The 26,886-nt window shown below is 55.4% G+C and overlaps 1 protein-coding gene across 4 annotated transcripts; it reads right to left on the bottom strand.

Annotated features, from left to right (window-relative positions):
* Positions 1 to 489: 489 nt before the first annotated feature.
* On the bottom strand, positions 490 to 15,060 carry GPR35 (G protein-coupled receptor 35). 4 transcript variants are annotated; one of them, XR_006602501.1, is made up of 3 exons: positions 10,678 to 13,725; positions 2,857 to 7,984; positions 490 to 1,839 (listed from the first exon to the last, which is right to left on the bottom strand). XR_006602501.1 is itself a non-coding variant. In XM_004743753.3 (2 exons), exon 2 carries the CDS (start codon positions 7,972 to 7,974, stop codon positions 7,057 to 7,059), a length of 918 nt encoding a protein of 305 aa, XP_004743810.1. In that variant the 5' UTR covers positions 7,975 to 7,981; positions 13,774 to 15,060; the 3' UTR covers positions 3,261 to 7,056. The 4 variants fall into 4 exon arrangements, 3 of the variants coding, with proteins under 3 accessions (XP_004743810.1, XP_004743809.1, XP_044922665.1); XM_004743753.3 differs by lacking the exons at positions 490 to 1,839; positions 10,678 to 13,725 and adding an exon at positions 13,774 to 15,060 and having other exon boundaries at positions 3,261 to 7,981; XM_004743752.3 differs by lacking the exons at positions 490 to 1,839; positions 10,678 to 13,725 and adding an exon at positions 13,774 to 15,052 and having other exon boundaries at positions 3,261 to 7,984.
* Between the last annotated feature and the right edge of the window lie 11,826 nt (positions 15,061 to 26,886).

Below are 26,886 nucleotides of genomic sequence, written 5' to 3' on the forward strand. Positions count from 1 at the left end.
CTGTGGGGTGGCGACGGCTGCTGGCGCTGGGAGGTGTGATGTGTGTAGCAGAACAAGCGGCCCTGAGAAGCACCCCAAAGGTAGGGACTAGACCTCTTCGACATGCTTCCGGAACACAACTGAACATTTATTACAAAGAAATGTCTTTTTTTTTTTTTTAAGATTTTATTTATTTATTTGACAGAGAGAGAGATCACAAGGAGGCAGAGAGGCAGTGAGAGAGAGAGGAGGAAGCGGGCTCCCTGCTGAGCAGAGAGCCCCATGTGGGCCTCAATCCCAGGACCCTGGGACGATGACCTGAGCCGAAGGCAGAGGCTTTAACCCACTGAGCCACCCAGGTGCCCTGCAAAGGAATGTCTTTAAACTTAATTAGCGTCTGTGTCTCTGTAAACGTGTGTCCCACAACCCTGGGATCCAGGCTTCTGGATCCTGAGCTTCGGTCTGCAGTGGTGTTACAGGCCTGAAGAGAGACCTTGGAACTTTGATAGATTTTGGTGTTTAATCATGATCTATAGGTGACACAGAAAAATGTGTGTTTTTTTAAACACCCTTCTCAGTACTTGCCAAGGAGTGCTACCTGGGTGCTTGGAGAGTCCTTCCCTTCCTGAGCACCCGCAGGGGTGGAGTACAGAGGTTGGAGGTCAGCCTAGCATAAGTCAGGGTCATTCTGGAGCTTGAGGGCTGGGGTTGGGGAGGGGGCGCATGCCGCAAAGGAAGCAGCCCAAGGGTCCAAGCCAGCAGAGCAGGAAGAACAAAGATCTGGGGGTGATCCTTAAATTCCTTGCTTAAATTCTACTTGCTGAGCAATAGTCCCCATCCCCAGGACTCATGAATTTGAAGCAGTATTGTGAGCAGGGAGGCTGCTTCTTGTGGGTGCCATGGTGGGGGAGGGGACTGTTTCCTTGTGGGGGGCCTGTGCCGCCTGCTGCAGGGCCGTGTGTGGGGCCCCTCCTGTGGGGCTCTCCTTAGCTGCCCCGCTGCAGACACCCAGGTCAGGGTGGTCACCTGCAGGTGTGCCCCGCGTCCATCCCTGGAAAGTCAAGGCCAGGCGGGTGGTACCCTGCACAAATCAGCGACGTGCTGGGTGGTGGGGCAAGGTGCACTCGCCTGCTTGGCTGCAAGTTCGGCCACCAAGGCCACGTGCACTGGGAGGACACAGAGCACGAAGGTGGCCAGGTTGGCAGCCATGATGTGGAGGGCTCTGGGGATGTGGTCGGCCCCCTGAGGCGGTGCCCGCAGAGCCGAGGCTGAGGGTGAGCAGTGAGATGGAGACCCAAGGCAGGGAGAAGGCAAAGGTCTTGATGGCCCGGATGTGTCCCTGCCCGAAGTAGAAGTTCTCATCTGCAGGCGGCAGGGACATGACCAGGGCCACCGTCCCGGAGACCAGCAGCCAGAGGCCAGGCCGGTGAAGGCGGCCCGGCAGGGGCTGCGCCAGGCCCAAGCCTGCAGGGGGAGCAGGAGGTGGTGTCGCAGTCCGAGGGATGGCCACAGGGAGGCCCGTGCTCCGGTAGGGGTTGACGTGGTAGAAGTCCTGTGGGACCCTCACAGCGGGCCCTCGAATTCCCCCAGCTCCTGGCCCAGCGTGGGCAGGACTTTGGGTGGGCTTAGCAGCCGTAGGAAGTCGGTCGCTGCTGGGTTGGCCATGGAGACGCTGGTCTTCATCCACCTCTGCCGGCAGCTGCAGAACTCCCAGAGCCCGAGCCCACTGAGGGGCAGCCCTGGTGCCGGATGGGCAGATCGACCCTGATAACCTGGGACGGCACACGCCCAGCTGTGTCTGATCCGTACCCATTGGAGCTGTTCCCTGACAGGCGGTGGGAAGCTAGTGACCAGCTCCACCTGGGGGCAGGCAGGGAAACGCTGCTGTGGCTGGTCCCTCCTCCTTGACCTCCCCGCTCTCTCTCCCTCCCCCACCACTTCCAGTTACAGCCCCAAGGGCTCCCTGTCTTGATCCCAAGAAGTTCCACTGAGGCCACCCCCTCTGTTCCACCCAGAGGGACCAGATGCCTGGATGAGCACAGTGGACCCCGCCACAGAAGGGGGCTCTGTGGGGGTTCCTCTCTGGGCTTCTCTACCAGCTCAGCCCAAGACCTTTGTGACTTTACTGTCCACTCGACTCCCCAACATCCTGTGGCCTTGTCTAAGGACCATCAGCCCATGGCCCACGGGGCAGGGCCCCCACACTCCTCTGGCAGGGGCCACAGGCCAGTCTACAGAGAGAGAGGACCCCCCGGCCCATCAGGAGAGCGGTGGGATCACCAGGCTGAGCCTGTCTTCTCTCCTGGCTCTGTTGGTCTTCCTGCTTCTGTGTCTGTGTGTCTCCCTCAACCCAGCCACCCCCTCGGCCCTCCCACTCACTGTCCACCCTCCTCCTTGGGGCCCTCCTTTTGCCTCCCTCTCGCCAAAGGCTCTCCCCCAACCCCCATCTCCCCCATTCTCTCTCCTCCCCCTCCTCTCAGCCTCTGTCCCCCACTGCCCCCCCCACTGTCTCTCCCTCTCTCTCCCCCAGCTCTATCTCTGTCCCTCCCACTGTCTCCCCATCTCTGTCCCCCCAGCTCTACCTTTCTGTCCCTCACTCCTTACCCCCCAACTATCTTACCTTATCTGTCCCTCACTCCTTACCCCCCAACTATCTTACCTCTTACCTGCTAACTGTCCCCCTAGCCCTTGCCCTACGCCTGCTTGTTCTTGGAGCGCAGTGCGGTCCTCAAGTGGGAAGCACGGGGCTCGATGCAAGCCAGCCTGGGGCCCTGCACCTGGGAGCCCTTTGCCCAGCTTCCACTGGCCAGCAGGGAGAGGACAGGCCAGGGCTCACGGAGAGGACAGCAGGGGGCCACAGGCTTGGGGGGTACTCACCAGTCTGGGAGGCCTGGGGTCTTGGGGAGCTGGGCTGGGCCACTGTCCGCACAGCCAGACTGGAGCCCAAAGCCATGATCACAGGCTCTGTGCTCTCTGTGCACAGGTACGGTCATGTGTCTGAGGGCATCTGGCAGGGGGGCACCCCTGCTCAGAGCCCCCTGCTCTGGTCTCTGTGTGCCTGGCTCCCGCTGTGTCTGCCTGCCATCTGTGACACCCTACACCACGTTGCTTCCTGACCACAGCCCTGGGCCACCTCTGCAGCCATCTGGAGCCCGGGGCCAGAGAGCGAGGGCACTTCCAGCCTGCAGGGACTGGCCTCCCACACGGGGCAGAGCAGGGCCTGCATGCGGCTTCCAGGAGGCCAGTTTGGGCCAGGTGGTGCCCCCCACCTCTACACATCCATGATTGGCACTGGCTGGGGAGACCTTTGACAGGATACCTGCCTCCTTCGGGACTGGAGAACCCAGAGACCCTCAGCCGCATCCCCCTCCCCCACAGCCAAGGAGAGCTGCCGCTCAGGGTTCCAAGCACCCAGCCCGACAGGGTGGCAGGCTGTAGTGGACGTTGTGGGGTGCTGCCAGGGGCCCCCATAATGACCAAGGCACATGCTGCCTGCCCTTCCTGCCAGAGTTCACAGCCCAGCCCACATCCCCTCTGGACTTGCCCTCAGCAAGTAACACAGGGCCTCAGGGACCATGTGTCCATGGCAACCTGTGTTCTCGGCTGCGTCATCTCAGTGCAGGGCCCCCACGGGTACGGAAGCCTGTCCCTTGGCCCTCCCCACTCTGCTAGCACCATTGAGGGTAGGATTCCCAAGCACACTCCTCGGGAAACCCCTGCATGCAAACCTCCCTCTCAGAGACTTCTGGAAGCCACCCCGATGCAGGAGGGTGAGCCTGCCCGAGCACCAGGGCGGCCCTGCCCTTGGCTGTGCCAGCAGCCTCAGGGAGAGGGTCCAGGCCTGGGGCTGCAGAGGGTCTGCCAACCACCTGCAGGAGGAAGGGCATCAGAGGAAATTGAGAACTGGCCCCGGCTCGGGAGAGCCTGGAAGGAAGCAGAGGCATGTGGGGGAGCCCATTTTCCCATGAGTCGGGGACACCTCACACTGGAACAACATGGCCTGTGAAGCCATGATGGGGGTAAGCTGAGGGCAGGTGCTAGGAGGACGCTGGGAGGGACGGCCCGCCACACAGATGCAGCGATGGGCCCCAGCGCATCAGCCATCTTGTGTGCGGCAGGGGCTCTGAAAGGGTGGCGAGGACACCCCTGCTCTGAGAGGTGTGTGGTCCCAATCCTGTGGGGGGAGGGGTCTCTTGGTCGTCAGTGTCATTTCTGCCCTCCTGTGTACCCTTCCGGGGAGGCAAGAGCTGGAAGACCCTTTCACTGCCAGCTCATGAGATGGACAGGCTGCTTCCCTCAGCGGGTTTCACGTGGTCAGACTCGGGGGGCCACTATCTGGATGGTCACTTGGGGAATGTGGGCAGTAGTTTCCTGAAGCACTGACCTTCTGGTCGGGTGGACACTGTATTCTGCTGCCCCCCTCCCTGGGGCCCCTGGGGTGCCCAAACCCTGCCATGCCCCTGCACAGGGGGGCTGGGCAGCAGCCCTACACCTGCACCCGTTCCCCAAGACCCTGCAGAGCCCCCTTGCTGTGGTACTGCCTCTGGTTGATACACCCTGGCCCTGTAGAAGATAGCCACGTGTTCTTAGGGAAGGTTTCTCTGGTGCACAGCAGCGGGTGGGTCCCCGATAACAGGAGGCCAAGCTCAGCTCTGCCCATGGGTTGCCAGCCTCCTCCCTCAGAATACTTTCTCCTGAGGCCAGCTGCAGCCAGGCTCCAACCCCCAGCAGAGACAGAGAGCCTTCACAGAGAAGCAAGCTGCCCCAGAGGAAACAGCCACAGACAAGGGACATTGGCCGGATGACACACAGACGATTAGGAATCAGGTGACATGGTCCCCCCAGGAGCACCTTCCTTCTGTGTGCAAATTCCTGGATATGTACAGCTGTGTCTCGTGCAGCTCTCTGGTTGGACACACCCCGGTCCTGGGTCGTTTTCTGGGTCCCTCCCCATCATGGCTCTGCTTTCCACAGCCATCCTGATCTGTCTGCTGCTTGGAGACCACAGATGCCACCACCTCCTGCTTCATCTGCTGGAGGTGAAGGCACCTCCCGTCACTTGCTGCTCACACTTCCTCTGGTTGCTGCCCGGCCCTCACCAGCCTATACACTCCAGACCCCCTCCAGATGACTATGGCATGGGACAGAACAGTGTCCCTAGCCAGATAAAATACCCTAGATGTAAGCCTAGCAGAAGAACGAACTGGTGTCCTCCCGCATTCTGGGCCCTATACTCCTGTTGATGCAACCTCAAAGTGAGCCTGCTTTCAGATGCCCGTTGCTTGCTAATTAATGGTGAGCCCAGTCCTGACCAGTGTGCCCAACTGCCCCGTAAGCCATCTGAGCCAGAGTGGGGGGTGTTAGGGCAAAGGTATTCCATGTGGTCTGGCCCGGCCCAAAAGCCTCTCAGAGTATGTGGGCCATGATTAGTGTCCAGAAGTCAGTTCTTTGGATGTTTAACATCTGTGATTTTTGCCTTGGCTCCTTTTCTTGCTCCTTTGGGAATTTTGTGAAAGTCCAGCTGCCTGCACTTGCTGGGAGTCAGGAGTGGCGTGAGGGACAGAGGGCACACCCATCCCCTTCCCCAGCCACAGACGGGGGCCAGCAAGGGGGAGCCGTGGGGGGCCCTTCTCAAGAGGCTGGTGTCCTAGGAGCATAGCCAGCTGCCTCCGCCACCCAGCAGCTCCAGCCCCACCCCGAAAAGGTCTCCTCCCAGCGCCCCCGCCCTCCCAAGGACATCCCTGGCGAGCCTACAGCACGGGAGAACACAGGGGAGCTGGGCTAGTCCACATGGCTGCGTTCCCCCCGGCCCTGCTCCACCCGACAAGCCTGGCCATCTGTACGCCTTCTCAGCACAGAGTGCTGCCTGGCCCAGCCCTGGTGCACGTCGCGGGGGCAGGGTCGGCACTCCCTACCCAAGGTGACAAAGGGCAGGGGTCCCCAACGGTGGAGGGGGCATCTGAGCCCCAGCATAGGACAGCCATAGATTGAGTTGCACGGGCCCCCTGACAGCCCCATCCCTGAGCAGAGGTCCCCTAAGCGTGGACCTCCCTGAGCAGGGACCACTCCCCGTGGGGCCCCTGAGGAACTGCCTCAGCTGCAGGGGCCCAAAGCCGGGACATTTGGGCTCCAAGCACATAGACAGAAGAATAGGAAAGGGAGGCTCTTTGGTGTCCAGGGAGGCAGGTGGGCTGGGGTTTCGAAGCCAAGCCCCTCGGGCCAGCACCACAGGGGGCCCTAGAAGGCCCTGGTAGTTCCAGCCTGAGTGGGGGTGCCCAGGCCCAAGCAGGGAGGCCAAGGAGGGGTTAAGGTACAGCTCACACAGGCCTGGGCACCCCCACCCCCGCCTGAGGACCTCCAGGTCCTGCAGCCCCCAGGCAGGGTCCTCCAGCTTCCCTAAAGAAATCATGAAGGGAGCGTGCCCCCTCGACAGACCTTGGCCCCTTCCCCACTGTCCCCCAGCCCACCGCCAGCCCATTGCATCTGTGCAGCCCCTACAGGGTGTCGAGCGGTCCTGATTCTTCCTTGGCAGGAGGAAAGCAGGCTGTGGGCCTTTAGTATGGCCCTTCCGAGAGCTGCCCATAGCCCCCAGGAGACCTGCAGATGGCTGGGAGTGGGCCAGGGGGTGGGAAGCAGGTGGAGTGACTCAAGGAGAGTCCCTGGATGGAGAGTCCTTGAAAGCCACCTGGAAAGACACCCCAGCCTCCTACCATGAGAGTGTGGGGGACCCTTGACAGTCCAGGCCCAGCCCTGGGGGACAGCAGAAGGCTGCCCACTGAGGCGTCACAGCACAGAGCAAACATACACTCCAGTACCCCAGGGGTACCAGACTCTGGGCGCTCCAGTGTTGGCCCTGTCCAAGATTGGCCTCACTCAGCCTTCAGGCCTCCTGCTCTGGTCCCAACCCTCTTCCATCCCAGGGGTTGGGACAACTCTGCCTCAGGGTCTGTGCCCGCACCCCTTCCACCCTGCCAGGCTCCTGGAGCATGCCCAACAGCCACAGAGAGTTCAGGGATGCCCCAGCAGGCAGGACCTCCCAGAGAGCCTGGGACCTGGCCCATGTGTCCACAACTTGTTCTAGGCAAGGGTCACAGAGAGGGAGTTCTCATTCCTGTGGGCCTTGGCAATGGGCATTGAGGCCAGCGAAGATGCCTCCTGGAACTCCTTGGCCATGAAGTAGTAGCAGATGGCGTCCAGACAACAGTTGGCATCCGAGAGCTTGCCTGTGATGATGAGTGCATAGCAGATGGCAGAGGTGTTCAAGCTCGTGGCCATGACCACTATCAGCACCACGTGAATGGGTAGGAAGCAGACCACGAACACAGCCAGGTTCGCCCAGACCATGCGGGTGGCCCTTCGGGTCGCCTCTGCCTGGTCCGGGCTGGCTGTCGGCCTCTGGCCCAGGGCGGTGACTACGCGCAGGGAGCAGAAGACCAGCACAGCCAGAGGCAGGAAGAAGCCCAGGAGGGAGAAGAACGTGGTGTTGGAGCTTTGCCGGGATGCATTCGAGAAGCAGAAGCCGCCCTCCTGCACGCCAAGGGCCCAGCGCAGCCCCAGCAAGCCGGCCACCAGTGCCCAGAGCGCCGCGCACACGGCTGCAGCCTGGCGAGGGGAGCGGAGTGTCCGGGCACGCAGTGGGTGCCGTACGGCCACATAGCGGTCCACGGCGATGGCCGTGACCAGGCTGATGCTCATGTACCTGTTGGCCAGGTAGATGCCCTGGGAGAGCTGGCAGAAGGGCGTGTCTGTGGTCCTCTCTTTCAGGGAGTGTAGGAAGAAGGGTATGGTGCAGAGCAGGCAGAAGTCGGCCACTGCCAGGTTGACCATGTAGACTCGGGTTTCAGTCCATCGCCGCATACGGCTGCAGAACACCCAGAGCGCCAGGCCGTTGAGCAGCAGCCCCAGACCCAGCAGCAGCCCCGTGTAGGTGGACAGGACAGTCTTGACCAAGGAGGGCCAGGGGAGCTCTTTGGGGACACAGGTGCTGTTGCTCATGGTACCGCTGCTGAGGGCGAGAAGCAGAGGATAAGGATGGCAGGCAGGGAAGGGGGCTGTGGGGCTGGCAGGGCCCCAACCCACCTCCAGCCCATATCCAGGATCCAGACTTGCCTTCCCCAAGAAAATCATAGAAATCATCAGGAGCTGCGTGTCACCCTCCGGGCCAGACCCAAATCCCCATGCACTGGATTGATAGGGAAACCCAAAGCTCTCAGAGGCTGGGTCAGGGGGTGGGGGTGTGTGGCAGGGGGCAGGGTAACACAGCCAGGTGGCCCAGAGACAGAACCAGATCTCCTCCCCTCTCCCCAGCCTCCTGGCCTGTGACGCGTCTGCTGCTGGGCAGAAAGGAAGGTGGAGGAGCTCACAGTGGTCAGTGTTCCAGTGCTCAGGTCCCGAGGGCCTGAGCCCGCTGAGAGGGCCCCTCTGCCCCTCCCTGTACTTGGCCACAAGAGTTGCTGATCTGTGAGCCTCCCTCACACCCCCGCTGTCTCCCACCTGGCTGCTCCTGTCGGCAGAGGGCCAGGCAGCAGGGCTGAGGCTCAGGATGGCTCCCCGGAAAGCCCAGGACTCTGGTCTCCCTCCCATGCTGCTGCCCTACATCCTCTTCCCGGGGCACAGCCGCCATAGGCCCCAGACACAACACTCTTGCCGAGGCTCTGCCTACCCCAGTCCTATGCGCCAGGGTCCCACTTGGAAGGGACCCTTGAGTCTTCTGTGATCAGAGCCTTGATGGCAGCCCTGCCCCTTCAGGCCCAGACCTTCAGGTCAGAGCAGGCCTCTGGGCAGCCCTGGGCATCCATCCCTGTCACCGTTAAGGCCACCATAAGACCTCACCCTCCACCACCCCATGCAGTCCCCTCACTCCCCGGACACACTCCAGAACACAGCCCCAGAGTCAGGGTAGACTTGGTCAGGGCTCTGACACCCACGGCATGGCCCATGATCTAGGAACTGGACTCTGGATTCACCCCAAGCTGGGTGGACCTCAGGCACTCCAGCAGAATGGGGCATTGGTGTCACACACGTGGGATCACGGGGCACCTGGATGGGTGGCCTGTGTGCCCAGTGTCTGGCACAGAGCACACTCCCCCCCACACCTTGGTTCCTTCGGCTGGGGGGCTGGGGGGACAGAGTGGGAGTGGCCACCCCTCCCCCCATGAGTACCAGGACCTCTGGGGGCTCCCTGCTCTCCAGGAGTGGTATGGAAGGGAGGGTTCCTGGGCGGGCTCTGCGTCCCTGCCTCTTCCCCACACAGGAAAGGGAGAAATATCCAGAACCATTAGGTTCATTGGTGCCTGGGGCTGGGTGGGTGGGAAGGGAGCTCATTTCCTCACTGCAATCCCTTGGGAACCTCTAGGTCACAGTCCATTAGGGAAGCAGGAGCACAGATTTCAGCCGGAAACAGAAATATTCTGCCAAATTATCCCATTTCATCCCTTTTGAATTTGAAAATGGCACACTTGCCAGCAATTAAAGATGTATGAGCTGTTCTCTGCATGTGAAGACTCCACACATTGCTAATGATACTCTCCTTTTTTTTTTTTTTTTCCCTTAAAGGATTCTGGTTTTCTCTCTTTCTGACACCCAGATTCAGAGGCCCCTCAGACCACAAGCCAGCCAGGCTCCACGGACCCCCCAGTGCCTACTGGAACCATCCATGGGGTTCCTTCCTCCTTGCCTGCCCTGCCCTCACAACTGCAGCTCCCCCAGAAACACAGGTGACCTGCCAGGTGGGCTCTGGTCAGGTCCCCCCGCAGCCCAGGATCAGGGGACTTCCTGCCACTCTGCTCCTCCCTTCCCTCCCCCGGGTGGCCCTCCTCAAGCCCATCTCTTCAGAAGCCAGATCTCCAGACCAGGCCTCACTCCTGCCCCCTGCTCCTCCAGGCCTTTTGGCCCTGCCCTCACTTAGCCCCAGGCACCTGTGGGCCTCCGTGTGGGCCCTGCAGTCTACCCCAGCATCTCTCCTGGCACAGCTATGAGGGACAAGGGAATGCTCCCATTCCCAGAGGTAGGAACTGAGACCCAGAGGAGGGAGGGGCTGGGCGGCGCCCCCCCAGACCCTGCCACCAGAACTCTCTGCCCAGAGGCTCCTGAAGAGGGGTCTTGTCTCCACTCTCCCCTACCACAGTGGCCCCAGGCCCATCCCTCGAGGCCCAGCCTGACCGGGGTCCTAGCATGGCTCCTCCCTCTCTCCCTGCCTCTCTGTCCATCTCTGGCATCCCCAGCCATTTTGAGCACCGCACTGGGTCTGGTTTTTTCTAGAAAGAATTTCTCATGGATTAAAGTAGCAGGCTGTGTACTTTGTTCTAGCTCAAGGCAGGGACCTCCTGCTCTCAGCCACATCAATGCCTCAGAGTAGGGCACAAAGGAAGGCCCCCTGAAGCGTGCTGACCAGTTGGTTGTGGCCTGGAGGAGAGCACGGGGTGGGCTGGGGCCTCTATGTGGACTGTGAGGCAGGCTCCCTCCCAGGGGCAGAGGCCCCCTGCACCCCCAGGGTTCACAAGGCTTGGGAGCACAGGGCTGGCTCCAGATTGCAGCCCAGGTCCATTCTCTTGCTGGTGGCAGCCTTGAACCACCAACACAGGCCTGGCAAGCACCCCCCACACACACACACCGTGGAGCCCCTGGGAGCCTCCCCCAGTCTGCCCTCCCTCCTGGCCACCACCTGCAGGACCCCCAGGTCCCTCCCCTGCTTCGCACCTGCAGAGCCCACGTGCTCCCCCTTCCTCCTGGTCCTCCACCCCTCTGGACACTTGGGGCTACTCCGCTGATGACAAAATGCGCATCCTTGCTATGTGCAGCTGGGCCTTCTAGGGAAGTGAATGTGGCCGCTGAGTCACTGCACAGAGCTCCGGGCTGTGGCCCAGGGGCGGGCCCAGGAAACGCTGCAGCCTCTGGGCACTCCCGCCCTCCCCAAGCTCCCCTCACTCCCCTCGCCTGCTGAGAATGATGCCCCCGCCCACCTGGGTCAAATGAGGAATCAAAGTGCCAAGGAAGAGGGCAAAGGGCCCTAAGGACACCAGGCAGTGCAGCCTTGACCCACCGAGGGTCAGCTCCCCAAGCTAAAAGGTGCATCTGCTCTGACATCATTGCTCCCCCTTTGTGCCCACCCTTGGGGCCCCCCGCCTGGGCGCCGTGGCAGGGGGATGCAGGCCATCCATGTAGGTGTGCCCTCATGCAGAGTGGGGCATGCACTCCCATCGGCTCACTATTTCTGGGGGTTCACAGAAGGCAGACTAGGACAGGAGGCTTCTTGGAGGAGGCGGCACTTGAGCTGGGCGTGAATGGTGGAGGAGGTGGAGATGGAAGGGCCTTCTGAAAGGTGGAAGGGTGCCCATGGGGCAGGGAAGGAGCACGCTAGCCTGGAGGAGGAGGAGGAAGGGAGGCAGCTTCTCTCCCACAGCCTGAAGCCCACAGCAGGCAGGGGAGGTAGCCGGCCGCCTGCTCTGAGACATGACCCTTTCTGCGGGTGGAGGGGAAGCGTGAGAGGAGCTCCCCAGTGCTGGACAGGCCACCTTCAGAGCCGGACTGGTGGCTGGGTAGAGGCTGGTCTTTCACAACCTCCCCTCGCTGCCACATTGGAGCCTGAAGCAAAAGAAGGCCAGTCCCACCGCCCGCCCTTAGCACAGGACCAATTCATGTTCACGTTCATGGAGGGTTGGTGCTCTTGATTCCGTGTAGTCAAACATAGCATCAAAGCCCAGTCAGTCCCCATGACTGGGTGCTGGCAGCCTCTGAGATGTTCGGCCTGAGGTCAGGGCCACCCTTGCCGCACCCTGGCCCCAGCCCTGGCCCAGGCACCTGGTGTCTGGAAACTGACGCCTCTGGAACCTTGACTCAGCCACAAGTCTAGACTATCTGCGGAGCTGAGCAGAGAGAGGACCCAAGCTTCTGTCATTTCCCCACCATGGACACTTTCTGTTCTTCTCTTCCCAGAAACCTGGTCTGGGAAACCTCTTCCCCTCCCACCAGACTGGCCAGATGAGGGTGCCACAGGGAGAAACAGGGGATGGGGAAACCTGTGGGGGAGGGGTGTTGGGGACACCATGGGGTGGGGTCAGTCCCACCTGCCATCCATCTCCCGAGTGTCCCTCCCTTCCTCAGCAAGGGGGTCCTGGCCACCCCCCCCCTTCTCTTCCTCACAGACCCTCCACCCCCATCCAACATCCTCTTGCCATGAGAGCTCCTCCTCACTCTTGGCAGACTAGTGTCCTTCTCACGCACAGGAAACACTCCGGAACTCCTCCCCAGAATGGAACTGCTGTTGGCCTGTCCCTAAGTCACCCACCCCCGGCACTGTCCCCCATTAGGAGGGCTTCTTCTCTCCAGTGTCACCTGGCCCTGTGGTCTTCCCTTAGCATTCAGACCCAGCTCAACTCCCCAGAGGGAAAGGACAGTCACAACTTCCTGGCTACATTGCCCCCCAGGCCTCTCCCCTCTGGCATCTACCCTGTACCCCAGGAAATGGCTGGGGTGCATGCAAGGCCAAGGATAAGTTGCCCCCAGCCTCCAGCCAAAGCCCCAGGCCCATGCCTGTGGGGAACAGCCTCTGAGGGGGCTACTGGAGGATGGCTGCCCTGTTTCCAGAAGCTGGCACGCACATCTGTGGTGGCAGGAAGAGCCTTGCGGTCTGACACTCAGCTCTGACACTCCTTGGCCTCTAGACCTCTCATGCTATCTGTGACCTGAGAGTCGCACACTCCAGGGCTCGACACAGAGGCCACGGGTCTAGGACAGCACTGTGGAGCCCTGGAGTCCTGGGGTGGGCAGCCCTGGCTCTGGTCATCCAGTGCTCCTGATTCTGCTCTCTGCGCTTCCGCTCAGCACCCCCTCGGAAATCTTCCCCCTGGAGCCCCTTGTTCCCTCTTCACCCTGCATCCAGGAGGGCACTGCTGGGCCGCCTGGGACCCCACAGTGCCAGTCAGAGGGTCTGGTCAAGCCAGGCACCCAGACAGCACATCTACAGTCCTTTCCGGATGGAGATTGGCCCAAGCAAGGTGGGAGGGGGGGCTTTGCCAGAAGGGAGAAGCCACCATAGGACAAGGGACACTGGGCAACTTGGGGATATGAGGGCATCCTGAGCAGTCCTGAAAGGGTTCTGAGGTCCTAAGGGTTCCTGAGGGGTACTGAGGGGCCCTGAGGTGGTCCTGGGGTCCTGAGGGGGTCTTGAGGAGGTCATGAGGAGGTCCTCTGGGGTCCCCAGGTCCTGAAGAGGTCCTGGAGTCCTGAAGGGTCCTGAGATCCTGAGGGGTTCCCAGGTCCTGAGCTCTTGCAACTTTGGCTGAGTTGCTCCTGCTCCCACTGCTGGCATCCTTTGTCACATCACAGGGGTGGCTGGCATGGGAACAGGGGGATCTGAGGGGCCGATGGGGGGTTGCTATCCTGTCCCTCCCACTCCCAATGCCACAGTCTAGCAGACTCACAGGCTTAGCATGGGAGTGCCCTGGGCATTGCCCTTCCCTGTCCTTCCTTGCATCGACCCCATCCCCTTCACCAGCAGCAGGGGGCAGCTTCCCGCAGCCTCTGCCCTCAGACACTTGGGACTAGGCTCCGGCAGCTGTCCACCCCCTCGCCTCCCACCCCCTCTGCTTGTGCTCAGCTGCGCCTTTCCCCCTAGCTGGAAGATGCCTCGGGGCATCTAGACACCTGCAGGTGACAGAAGTGTCCCCATCTGGCACATCCCATGCCCCATAGCCACATCCAGCAGGGGAGGCTGCTGCTCTGGGGAGACAGCAGCAGGTGCTGGCCCCATGGCTGATCCTAGGGCCCCTAGCTGCCCTGGGATGGCTCACTCACCCCTACACAGCTGCTGCTGCCCTCCTCGGGGCTGGCTCCTCAATGGGCTGTCCTCTGGTCTCTGCTGCTGCTCGGAGCCCCATGGGACCCTGCCAGATAGGGGTGGTGGGGTGGGGTGGTGCTGCTCCAGCTGCTTTTCACACTGTTGCTGACTCCCTGAACTCGCTCCCTTACTCTCACAGACCTCCTTCCCCTTTTTCTGCCCAAGGCGCTCTGTGGCTGCGAGGCTGGCCGCTGGCCCCATGCCAGGTCCTCCGCCTGCTCTCACGCCTGGGGATGCTGCCTTCCAGCACCACCCTACCTCCGTAGCCGGGGAGGCAGACACGGTGGTCCTGGAGCCCAGAGCCCGCCTGGGAGCTGTCCCCACTCACTGCGCCCACCCTCCCCAGGAAGCCTCCTCTTCCTGGTGGTCCTCCCAGCTCAAGCACCTGCCTGCCAAGACTTGCAGGGCTGGGCCCAGGCTGAGAGTGTGACGGATGGAGAGCACTAGCTCACTCCATCTGGAAATCACCGTGAATGTCTACAGCTGACATGGAGGGAGCCTGAGAAGGGCAATCTCCCCGGAAAGGGCATATGTCTTCAGGAGGGGTCCCACCGCCCACCTCCCAGGGCAGCCGGCCTCCTGCCTGGGCTTCTCTGAGCCAGTCTGTGGGTGCGGGGTCCAAGGAGAGGCTTAATTTTCCAGCACCCACAGAGATGCCCAGACAGGGGTCCTCAGCTTCCCCAGACCAACACTGCTGAGCACTTCCTGCTCGTCCATGTCATTCCCCCTACCGCTCTGAAGGACCACTTCCTCTGGAAGTTGGGCAGGACACCAATGGAGAACAGAGAGGAACAGATTCACAGAAGAGGAACCATGAGCTAGAGAGGGTTCATTGGAGATCTGAAACAATGCTCAGCATATTCATGAAATGAGAAATAGAAATTAAAAGTGTCTTGCAGCACAATTTGTCCTTGTCAGATGAGGCTATATCCTGGCATCTGACAGCCATCTCTGGGGGAGATAGCCTTGGATGTCATCTGTTGGGATTTAACGTGATATGAACCCCATCGGAGGGAACCTAAAAATCGCACAAACTTAGAGATGCCTTGCCTGTTGACCCAATCATCCTGGTTCCAGGAATCTGTCCCACTCACAGACCAGCCCAGTGAGGAAGAGGAGACTGGAGAGGCTATTTCTTGCCGTGCGGTAGGGTAGCACAGCCTGACGTCAAAGGGCCCTGCATGCATGAAGTGCTTGCTGTTTACACCGCGGGGCACCAGGGGATTGTAAAAAGGAAAAAGAAATATTCTATATGTTACTAAATGGTTTTCTCCAGGATAGATTGCTAAGTGAGAAAAATCACTGATGTGTCTTTATTGATTTACAGCATGCCAGCAGCTTGTCTTTACAAATGGAAGGATAAGCCATTAAATTTGTTTTAAATTAAATTATTACCTATAGGGAACAGGCAGAAAGGAGGTGAAGGGAGACTAGATAGAAACTAGACTTCTATATACAGGAATATCCCTTGGTTTGTGGCTTTGGCTTTAGAGCTACATAAATATTTATGTAATTACTAAATTAAATTGAATTACATTTTTAAAGGAAATTTTATTTATTTATTTATTTTAGATTTTAGATTTTATTTATTTGAGAGGGAGGGAGAGAAATCATGAGGGGGGAGAGGTTGGGGGAGAAGCAGACTCCCTGATGAGCAGAGTGCCCAATGTGGGGCTAAATCCCAGGACCCCGGGATCATGACCTGAGCTGAAGGCAGAGGCTTAACCCCCTGAGTCCTCGAGGTGCCCCAAAGGAAATTTTTAAACTTGAAAGCAAGATAAAACCAATAAACTTGCATTATCACCTGACAGCACAGTCCTAGCAAACTCTTCCAAGTGATTTTAAAATCCAGTATTTGACTGTCACCTGTATAGTCCAACTACGAAAAGGATGTCAAAAACACTTCATTTTCTGTAATCATTTTCCAAATAATGTTAAAACCCAGTTTCATCTGTACATGTGCATAATGCAAGGATGTTTTTTAAAATACATAAAAGCATCTTAAACCGTTTTCAGTAATCACACTGTTGATAATAATGTTGGTATTGTGATTTGGGGATTATTGTGTTGTGAATAAGTGTAAATGAATACTGACTCTGGGCATTGTTGAAGTTTCTGTGTGGGATAAATGAGATGCAGATGTATTTTCAAAAAGGTCCAGGGAGAAGCATGCAGATCGGAATCTGGGTGCATAGTATCAGTAGGTACTTGTACTGTGTCATTTCTTGGAAAGGAAAGTTAGTATCTTAGTTCAGACTAAGTTCTGACTAAGTTCTGACTGACAAGACCTAAAAACCAGCACCCAGGCATCTAGATTTTGGTCTCTAGATACCACTTCTCTTGAAGAGAAAGAGGAGCTCGTGAAGTCAGTGGATACTTGCAGGTCTGGCTTAGGAATATAGAACTCCTGGGATAGTCGTTCATCCTAGAAAACAAAGCAGATCAAGACTCTTGGCTAAAGTCTAAAGGATTCAGGAGGTAACTCAAGTTCGCTCCCACTGGCCAAAGACAAGATGCTTTGCATGGCAAAAAGTAGCAGCATTTCCATGAATGGGGACACAAAAAAGGCTTAAATCCATGAATTTGTAATTATACTTAACAAACAGACAACCAGTCCATTCCTGAAGAGGCTGGCCACAAAAACAAAAACAAAAACAACAACAAAAAAAAACCCACTTGAACTTGATTAAACCCCTGGAGCTAGATCCCAGGGACAAGAGCAGAGAAGGCACAGAACAGGACCCATGACATTCCAGGGGTGCAAGCAGCAGACTCCGGTCTGTGGGCCACTGTGCAGGGCCGGGCATCAAAAACAAGAGTCACAAGGGGAGAGAAAGAGATGACTGAGAAATCTCTCACCTAAGAGACTCAACCATGGGGCGCCTGGGTGGCTCAGTGGGTCAAGCCTCTGCCTTCGGCTAAGGTCATGATCTCAAGAGTCCTGGGATTTAGCCCTGAAACAGGGTCTCTGCTTGGCAGGGAGTCTGCTTCCCCCTCTATCTCTGCCTGCCTCTCTGCCTACTTGTGATCTCTCTGTCAAATAAATAGATAAAATCTTAAAAAAAAAAAAAAAAAAAAAAGGAGAGCGAGAGACTTGACCGCATGTGAGTTAGTGGAGGGAAGGGACCTTAAGTACATCCTGTTAAGCGGCCGGTGTCCACAGACACTTAGGGTGTTGGGCCAAATGACAAGTCACAATCTAGTGTCATAGCAAAGTCCAGGGATGGAAGAAAGGCAGCGGCTGCTCAGTGTTCCATTTTGCCCCACGGTTACACAAGGCAAGAGTCAGACGCCCTGTAGACGGGCAGGAGGACCATCTCACTCCTGAGGATCCCTGAATATAAAGCTCCCACCTGTGTATGGTGCGGGGTGGGGGGGCAGGGTCAGTGGGGCAAGGCTGGGAGTGAAAAGCACTGAGTCAGAGTTGGAAAAAGAGCCTCAGCCAAGGACCCTGAAGCAGGTCTGACCACAGTGCATGCCTACCAATGCAGGTGTTCGAGGAGCGGAGCCCATCAGCCAGGACCTGAGCCCTCACCCCAGGCCCACTCAGATGCTATGGGGTACACAGACCGCAGGGCTGGGTTGGGGGTGCTGCTCCTGTGAGGCCTGAGGGCCACAGCTCTGTGACTGCTGTGGGCAGGTGGTGGAGAGCACACGCAGGGTTTGGGCCTCTACATGGACTTCTCAGGTCCCAATCTAAGAAAATTATTTTTAAAGGTGTATATGACCATGGGGGAGAGGTGAAGACTGAGTGCATGTCTGATAAAACTAAAGTCGTGTTCATTCTTGCTCAGGTGTGGCAATGCTGTTCTGCGCATGTGTTTTTTCGATCCTTATCTTTTATTCACACTGAAATTCTTGTAGATGGCATGATATGATGTCTGGCATTTGTCAAAATATTCTAAGCTAGTAGATGGAGGTCAGGTGAAATAGGACCAGTCATGATTTGGTCATTGCTGGAGTTGGGGGTGAGGGCGCATGGAGTTCATTATTATTTTATTTGTATCTGTTTGAAAATTCCCACAATAAAAAGTTTAAGAAAAGGATGGCCAAATACCCACTACAAGTCCTTAAGAAGCAAGGAAAGGATCTCTGTGACTTTTCTTTCAACTCCATGGTAATGTAAAAGGGGGCCTTCTCAGTGGTCCTAAAATGATGAGAAATCCCTGCCAAACACAGGCAGGAGGGTCATATGGTAGGAGAAACCACGGACCAGAAGATGCATGTCCAGGAGAGGACTCCTGACACACAGAGGGAGGCCGAGGGCCGCCCCAGAGGGACGGCAGTCTGCATGGGGCACACACACACACACACTTACACGTGTGCAAAGCCATATGTGTACATGCACACACCCACGGCACACACACAAACACACATGCACATACAAACACATAGACAAACATATACAATTACATACACATATACACTGTGGAACTGAATAAAGGAAAACTTAGAATGGAGTTGGGAGCCGCAGGAGAACCTCTCCAGGCCCCCCACTCATGGCCATTTGCAGACCCCACTAAAGGGACCAAGTTGCAGGTGGATGGATACTACTTTACTACGCCACCAGCAGGAAGAAAGATTTTCTTCTGGCCCTGGCAACAGCCCTGCCAATGAGAGACAGTCACTGCCCAGCCAATGAGAGACAATCACGGTCCCCCGCAGAGAGACACTCATGGCCCCGCCAATGAGAGACATTCACAGCCCAGCCAATGAAAGGCAGTCATGGCTCAGCCAATGAGAAGCCACTATACTTCAACCCCTCCCCACCCCCTCACAAAAAAAAGCCTTCTCTCCTTCCTTGCTGGTCTGAAGAAGAACCAGCTTTGCTGATAAGGTGACTGTGTTATGTTTTGAGGTTGACGCGACACGTACACATGCTGTGCCCCTGCACAGGAGGACCCCGGGCGCACACACTTCTCCGTGCTCGTGGGAGGGGCCCTAGGGTGGACAGGAGGCCAGTACGGCCCCCGCGGGGCTCAAGCAGTGGAGGGCACGGGCTGGGAACCGCCCAGCACCGCGGATGAAGCCCATTCCCTTGGGACTCCGCGCTCGCTGCATCTGCTTCGCCTGGAGAGCTGTCTGCAGGGCTGAGTCCTCCTCAGAAGCAGGAGGCTGGGCTGCCTCCGCCAGCCTCGGGGCAGCAGGATCCACCTCACCAGCTCCAAGCCTGCAGGGCACGGAGTGGGAAACGAAGGCCCAGCGGGGCAGGGAGGGGCTTCAGGCCGCTAGGGGTGCACAGAGGAGAGCACTGGGATCTTCCCCAGAGCGAAGCTTAGGATGCAGCCTGCAGCCATGACCGAGGCCAGGGAAGGAGCAACGGCGGTGAGGGGCTGGAGCTGACCCTCAGACACCGGTGGCCCCGGAGGGCAGGAGGGCCACGTAGGCGGTGGTGTGGGAGTGAGGGTGATGGGAACGAGGAGAAAGGGGGGGGGGCGCCGCGGTTGGGGTTGGGTCTTTGGCTAGAGTGAGCGAGCAGGGGATGGGCGGACTTGGGTTGGGCTGCCTTAGGGTAGGGTTAGAGCCAGGCCTTAAGGGGTCAACAAAGCAAAGCTTGAGTTTTTACTTGATTTGCTCACTTAAAAACTCTGGAGTTCAAAGTCCTTTTTCCAGAATCTTGTTTGCGTTGTGATCAGAGAAAAACTCCCTAAAGGCCCGATATACACGCGAAACCATATCAGATTTCTTTTTAGACATAGAAATCAGGGTTTGGTTCAAACCAAAAAGCTGATCTGTGGCCCATCGTGCCTGGATTGAACACCTGCTTTGTACACAAACAGCTTGAAGGAAAATCATTTTGTCTTTGAGACACCGACTAGTGCCCCTATCCCTGCACTCCTTGACAACGGAAGTCCTGATTCCCAACGGTGTGCTCATCTATAGTCTTCCGAGCTTTTACAAGATGCTAAAAGTACAGCCTGGTAAAACTTCATTCTCCAGAGCCCTTTCTTCCCTATGCAGGCACATTTCCTGGCAGATGTCCTAACCTGGGCTCAAATAAAACCCCCTTTCTTCTAAAGATTCTAAAGGTTTGTTCATTTTCCTCCCTCTCTCTCTCTCTCTCTCTCACCTCCCCCCCCCCACACTCACGCACAGTTTTTTGGTCCACGCTCTCTCACCTGCTCCCCCCTCACCTGGAGCACCCCACCTTGGCTCTCACCTCCCCAGCTGCCCTCTTGCACACCCACCCACTGCTCCCTACACAGCTCCAACCATGCCTGCCTGTCCACTTGGATTTCCTCCAGCACATACTTGCTGAGCACACCCCTGCCAGGCCCTGGGCTGCTCGGGTCAGCCTCCTTCTCTAGTCAGTGGGAGTGAAGCTGCCATCAGGGTGGGGCAGTCACACTACAGGGTTGCAGCAGCTACACTGTCTGGTAGCCAGAGGCACGGTCTGAGTGAGAGGCCATACCTCCTCCGGGGCCCTGCTTGCTGAGTGTGCAATGACTCAGGTCGCAGGCTGTCCTGAAGGTGGTCCTCATGCAGACTCTAGCTCCTCACACGCCCTGCAGTGCCTGGGCCCTGAGGGCTGGGTCTCACCATGGTCAGTCCACTGACCCTGCAGGCACCTAACAGGCATTGTCGTACTTGACTTCCAGCAGCATGGGGCAGAATTCTTCATTTTGAAGTGTTTTAATAAAGCATTAGACCCAAGTGTCCAGCCAGGTACACACTCACAAATTAAAGAGTGGAATCTCCAATGATCTTTGGGAGCCCCTGCATCTTGCCCAGATCCCGATACCCTCTCATAGCACCTCTCCACCCCCCACCTCTAGCTCCGGAGCCACTGCCTTTCTCCATCCAGTCAGTTATCAGTAAGTTACATCTGCATACTGTAAACCCAGTAGCAACCACTGAAAAAAGAGTTATAATAAATAAGCCAAGAGAGGAGATAAATGGAATATGAAACAAGACATTCAGTCCAAAAGAGGGAGAAAAAAAGATACAAAGAAAAGATGAGATCAATAAATAGAAGACAAATGTAATTGGTCTAATGCTCCAATTAAAAGGCAAAGATTTTCAAACTGGGTTAAAAAAGCAAAAAGTGGGGGCACCTGGGGGGCTCAGTGGTTTAAGCCTTCAGCTCAGGTTATGATCCCAGGGTCCTGGAATCAAGCCCTGCATGGGGCTCCCTGCTCAGCAGGGAGCCTGCTTCTCCCTCTCCAGCCTGCTTCTCCCCCTGCTTGTGCTCTCTCTCTCTGTCAAAGAAATAAATCAGATCTTAAAAAAAAAAAAAAAAGCAAAAAGTGATAATGTATCTAACTGACACATACTTTAAACATAAAGGTAGGTTAAAAGTAAACAAAATGAAAGAATGGAAAAAGATAGAAAATGCAAACACTAATTTCAAGAAAGTTGGAATGGGTAAATTTTAATATCAAAGTTAACTTCAATACAGGGAATATTACCAGGGATAAAAACGGACAATTCTTCGATAAAAGGATTAACTTGTCAAGAATGTCTAACAGTTCTGAATGTGTGTTACCTAATAAAAGAGTCAAAATATGTGATGTAAATTAATAGAACTAGCAAATAAAGAGAGAAATCTACAATGTTGGGTTATTTTGACCTATCTCTCAGTAACTGAGAGAAAACTGATAAGTGTATAGCTGACTTGGACAACATCTGTCAGCTTATCCAAGCTGGTACTTAGAGAATGGTATGCCCAACAACAGCAGATTATGTATTCTTTTCAAGTGCACATGTGAACATTCTCCAAAATAGGCCATATGCTAGGCCACAAAAAAGTCTCAATACAATTAAAAGGAATTAAATCATATAGAGTATATTCTCTAAATAAAACACAACTAAATTAGAAATAAATAACAAAAAGATACATAAGATATCTAAAGAGTTCCCAAATATTTGGAACTTAAACACATAATTATAACTAACTCAAAGGTCAAACAAGTAATCAAAGGAAAACAGAATTATTTTGAACTAAATGATAATGAAAACACAACTTATCAATATTTGCAAGATAAAGCTAATGAATGCAATGTTTTGAGGAAAATTTGTAGCTTTGAGTGCTTGTTTTAGAAGAGAAAAGTGTGTAAAGCCATTGATCTAAGATTCCACTTTGGGAATCTAAGAGAAATATAACAACAAATTAAACCCAAATAAGTAGAAGAAAGAAAATAAGAGAAAGTAGAAATTTAATATAGTACAAAAATAACCTATATAAAACCAATAAAATGAAAGTTGTTTTTTTTTTTTTTAAAGATTAGTTACACTGATAAGCCTCTGGCTAGACTGACCAAGGTAAAAAACACCCCACAAATTACTAATATCAGAAATGAGAGAGAAGGCATCAAGATCATAGAGACATTAGAAGAACAATTAACATTAGTAACTTCATGCAAATATATTTGACAACTCAGTTGAAATGCACAAATTTCTTAAAAGTCACAACTTGCCAGAATTTATAGAAGAAATATAAAATGTCAATAGTCTTTATTTATTTTTGTAGTCCATATCTATTAAAGTTGTTGAATTCATAATGTAAAACCTTTCCACAAAGAGAACTCATGACCCAGATGTTGTCACTGGTGAATTCTATCAAACATTTAAGAATAAAATAATATCAACCCAAATACTTTCAGAAAATAAAGAAAACACTTATCAACAAGCTTTAACCTCATTCCAAAACTGGACAAAGACATTACAAGAAAGGAAGAATAAAGATCAGATCATGCATGAACATGGATACAAAAAATCCTTAATAAAATATTAACCAACAGAATCCAGCAATATAAAAAATAAATAATACATCCCTAACAAGTATCCCAGGAATGTCAAGGTTTAACATTTCAATGTCAGCCAATATAATTGACATTAATTAATCAATCAAGTAATAAAATATTTATATAATCCTCTCAATAGATGCAAAAAAATCATTTGATAAAATTCAACATCTATTTATGATAGAAACTCTCAGCAAACTAGGAATAGAAGGAAATTGTCTGACAACTTGCCAGTGGTCTAACAAAGGGCATCTACAGAAAAAAAAAAAAAAAATCACACCTAATGGTAAAAGACTGAATGCTTTCCCACTGTGATCAGAAACAAGGAAAGGAACTCTTGCCAGTTTTATTCAAAATGGTATTAGAGGTCTTAACCAGCAGAAGAAATAAGGCAAGAAAAAAGGCATTCAGATAAGAAAGCAGCAGAACTTTCTGTTTTCACATATGACATAATTGTGTATGTAGAAGTTCCTAAGGAATTTACAAAAAAAAAAAAAAAAAAAAAAGCCCTAAAACCTCAAAACCAAAACTATGAATAAGTGAATTAGCAAAGTTATAGGACACAAAATTAACATACAAAAATGTATTCCTATATACTAGCAGCAAACAACTGGAAAAGTGAAACCCCAAATACAGTATCTTTTGCAAGTGTCAAAAAAACAAAAGTAGTTAAGAGAAAGTGTAAGGGGCACCTGGGTGGCTCAGTGGTTTAAAGTCTCTGCCTTCAGCTCAGGTCATGATCTCAGGGTCCTGGGATCAAGCCCCGAGTCAGGCTCTCTGCTCAGCGGGGAGCCTGCTTCCCTCTCTCTCTGCCTGCCTCTCTGCTTATTTGTGATCTTTCTGTCAAAAAAAAAATAAAATAAAATAAAATAAGTGTAAAATGTATATGCTCAAAGCTACAAAATATTGCTGGGAGAAGTTAAAGAAGACCTCAAAAAATGGAGTGGTATACCATGCTCATGGATTGGAAGGGATCAGTTCTCCTCCTGTAGATCTATGTGATCGACTAATTAATGACACATCAAGCATCATTTCTACTGCTTTTGCCTCCTAACTATACCTCAACACTGACCTCTTCTCTCTGCCTCTACCACCTCTCATCTGTCCAGGACACCATCATCTCTCCCTTGATGTCTGCAACAGCCTTCTGCTTAGTCCCCTCCCTATCCAGAGACTTCAACCAGAGAGAAAGATGTCAAATATACACAAATCAGGCCCTGCTTAAAACTGTGCAGTGGCTCCCTACCACCCAAGACATAAGACCCAAGCTCCTTAAGTGGACCTCAAGACCCTTACCTACCTTTCCAGCCTCAGCTCCTGCCACATTTGCTGAGCCTACTCCCCACACTGTAGGCACAGAGAGCTTCTTTCCATTCCCTGAGGGAGCCCAGCTCCTCTGCCAGCCCTAGCCCTCCACTGCTGGCCCCAGACTGGTCAAAGATCACCCCCATGTGTCATCCCTCCCTCACCACCAGGATTATCTGCATGACTTGTGTGCAGTCCTCCTGAATGGATCGTGCATGCCTCAAGGGCAGGGGTGCTGGGCCTCTTGGCCACATCCATAGCCCCCCACACATGCTCACAGAGGGGCTTCAAAATGAAGGCACGGGGGAGCAGGGTAGAGAGAGATGTGTTGATGCCGATGGGTCTTCTCATTGGGGCTTGGCGGATGAGGGATGAGAGCACATCAATCAGATACAGACACATACACACATACGTCCCAGTGCCCTGACATCACAGTTGTCCAGGCCCCAGGAACACACAGGGGGCCAGGATTGACATGACAGAGTCAGCCCAACCCCAGCCAGGGCTGTCTCCACGTATATTTGCTTTTTCTCCTGGGTGATTTGCGAAGGGACAGGCAGCTGAGGGTGGGCACAGGCTGAGCCCTGGCCCTGTGTGTGGGGATAGGAGGGCGGGTGCTTTAGGCAACTGTGCACAAGCCTGGTGACTAACCCTCCATGCCCCGTGCTCCCCAGGACCCGAGTGAGCAGGCTCCCAAACCAGCTGTGCTGGTACAGCTGGCACCCACTGGGAATCAGAGGACTAGCCAGAGGGTCCTAACCAGAGGGTCCTAGCCAGAGCCCCGCAGCTCAGGTCTCCTGGCAGGGGCTGGGCCCGAACTGCAGAGCTGAGTACTCCAGGGGGCTAGAGGGCCCAGTCTGCCCCCTAAAGCCCCTAAAGCTCATCCTCAAGACCGGCGAAGGATATCTCCTGGATAGAGCAGCCATGTCTGAGGCCTTGTGCTCGGGTCCAAGCCCCAAAGTGTCCCCAGGAAAAAAGTGACTCTTGCGTTCATTTCAAAGGGCAGCAAATCTAGCTTCCATCTGTTAAATATTAGAGGAGAAAAAAAAATCTAGGAAGACCAAATGACGCAGACATGGGACTCTAAGCAAGAAAGAAATGATGACTAATGGAGAGAGAGACAGAGAGACAGAGAGGAAGGGGCCTGGAGCATCTGAGAACCTTGCCCCAGCCTGGCTGGCCCAGGGCCCACTCACCCAGCTCCATCCCGCCTCTCACCCGGGAAGCCCTGCCCAGCCAGGCACCCCTCTGTGACTACCTCGCTCAGGGAAGTGGCATCTTGATACTCACCTCAGAATGTCTGCCACCCCTAAGGCTGACCCAGGCCTGGGGGTGGGGGGTGGCAGGCGAGGCCGATGAGAGTAAGACCCAGGATCGGGCAGGACACGGCTCCCATGGGGAGGGCACAGCTCACCTGCCTGAAGCAGGAAGTGATAAGAAGGGAGCCTGAACAGGTGGTGTGGGGCAAAGTCTGCCAGGAGGGCTGAAAGGGTATTGTTCGGCTGCACACACCCAGACCTGCCCGTCTATGTTGGTGGGGGCCACCAGATGCAGCTACACAGCCCCCACGGGCAGGCGCACAGGACCAGGACTCCACTGGGGCCTGGCTGCTGGACTCTCTTGGCATGGCTGACGACTGCTGCTGGGGTCCCTGGAGCTGCAGGCCAGGGCCATGGCGGGGCTCCAGTCCATACCGGTCAGCAGGGCCAAGTGGTGAGGCAGCCGTGGACCCACCCACATAGGGCTCTGTGGTCTGCAGCCTCAGCGCGGCCCGGTGCATCCTGTATGGGGCTTGGGAGTGGGGGGCAATGCCAGATTGCCAGATGTGAGAAGAGAGGCGGAGGCTGGAGGTTTCTGATGCATGGGAGGTCCCACTGTGCGGTGGAGGGGGCATGGGTCCAGATTTTGTTGCTCCCTTTCTCAGAAGGATGAGCTGAGCTGGTACCCATCCTGCAGGCCAAGGACTCAAGGGCAAAGCAGAGAGCCAGAGCGTGGACATGGGACACACTGAGCATGGTCAGAGCCCAGGCTCAGCTTCCACAAAGACACTGAAGCCCAGAGAAAGCAAGCTACTTCCGGAGGTCATTGGGCCAGAAGGGGGCGCCAATGCAGGGAACCAGACAGCCACTGAGGATGCCCTGGGGGTCAAGATCAGGGGATGGAGCCACATGAAGGAGTAGGGCGCAGATTGGGGCTGCTGGGCAAGAGGGCACTCGTGCTGAGGCACTGTCTCCGCTGGCATCCTGCTGCCAGGGCCGGTCCCTAAGCCCAGCATAGCTGAGGGCTGGCTGCCTCCTCCAGGCTGCCTTTCCACCGGTGGATGCCCTCTGTCCTCACTTGACCCCAGAGAATGGGTCACAGCGCCACAGCAAGGGCCAGTTCCAATCCTGCCCCTATGCCACAGAGAGGCCAGCCCCCGCCTTCTGGAGGCATCCTGCCCATCTGTGGAGTGGGGTGGGGCAGTGAGCAGCACTTCTCTCTCAGGCCCTGTGCCCCGGCACCCTACCCTCCTTGGGAAGGGTGGCACATTAGCTGGCGGCCCAGGGTGATGGTGACCCCACAGTGCTGGGGAGTCAAAGAGATGGGAGGTGAGGGAGAGAGGTCTGGCTGAGATCATGGCCTGCTGCGACCAACTGGGTAGGGGCCTGGGGGCCTGCAGGGCCTCCTCCTCCCACAAAAGGCAGCTCCTCAGGGTCTCGCCAGGCAGCTGGGGATGGGACAGGGGAAGGGGGTAAGCCCAGCATGAACGGGGAGGAGGATGTGAGCCGTAAGCTGTGCCAATTCTCTTTCCCAGCCACCACCTCCTGCTCCTGTACCAGGGCATGTGCCCACCCCTACCAGCCCTCCAAACCTCTCAGCACCGCGGTCTGCCCCCCAAATCACCCATGCCAGCCTCACAGGCCAGCTAGGCCTGTCCCAGACGCGTGGTCACCGGCAGCACACAAGTGGCTGGGCGGAGGGCCCCCAGGGGACACAGCATCTAGTCTTCCCCTCCTCTGCAGGAAGAAGACGAGACTTGTC

Source organism: Mustela putorius, unplaced genomic scaffold (genome assembly GCF_011764305.1).
Source record: "Mustela putorius furo isolate JIRA1106 unplaced genomic scaffold, ASM1176430v1.1 tig00003869_pilon_pilon_pilon, whole genome shotgun sequence".
In the NCBI taxonomy this organism is placed as follows: Eukaryota; Metazoa; Chordata; class Mammalia; order Carnivora; family Mustelidae; genus Mustela; species Mustela putorius.

What these genes read in the sequence shown, in the direction of transcription:
- GPR35 (XM_004743753.3), bottom strand. Translation starts at nt 7,974, where the DNA reads ATGAGCAACAGCACCTGTGTCCCCAAAGAGCTCCCCTGGCCCTCCTTG.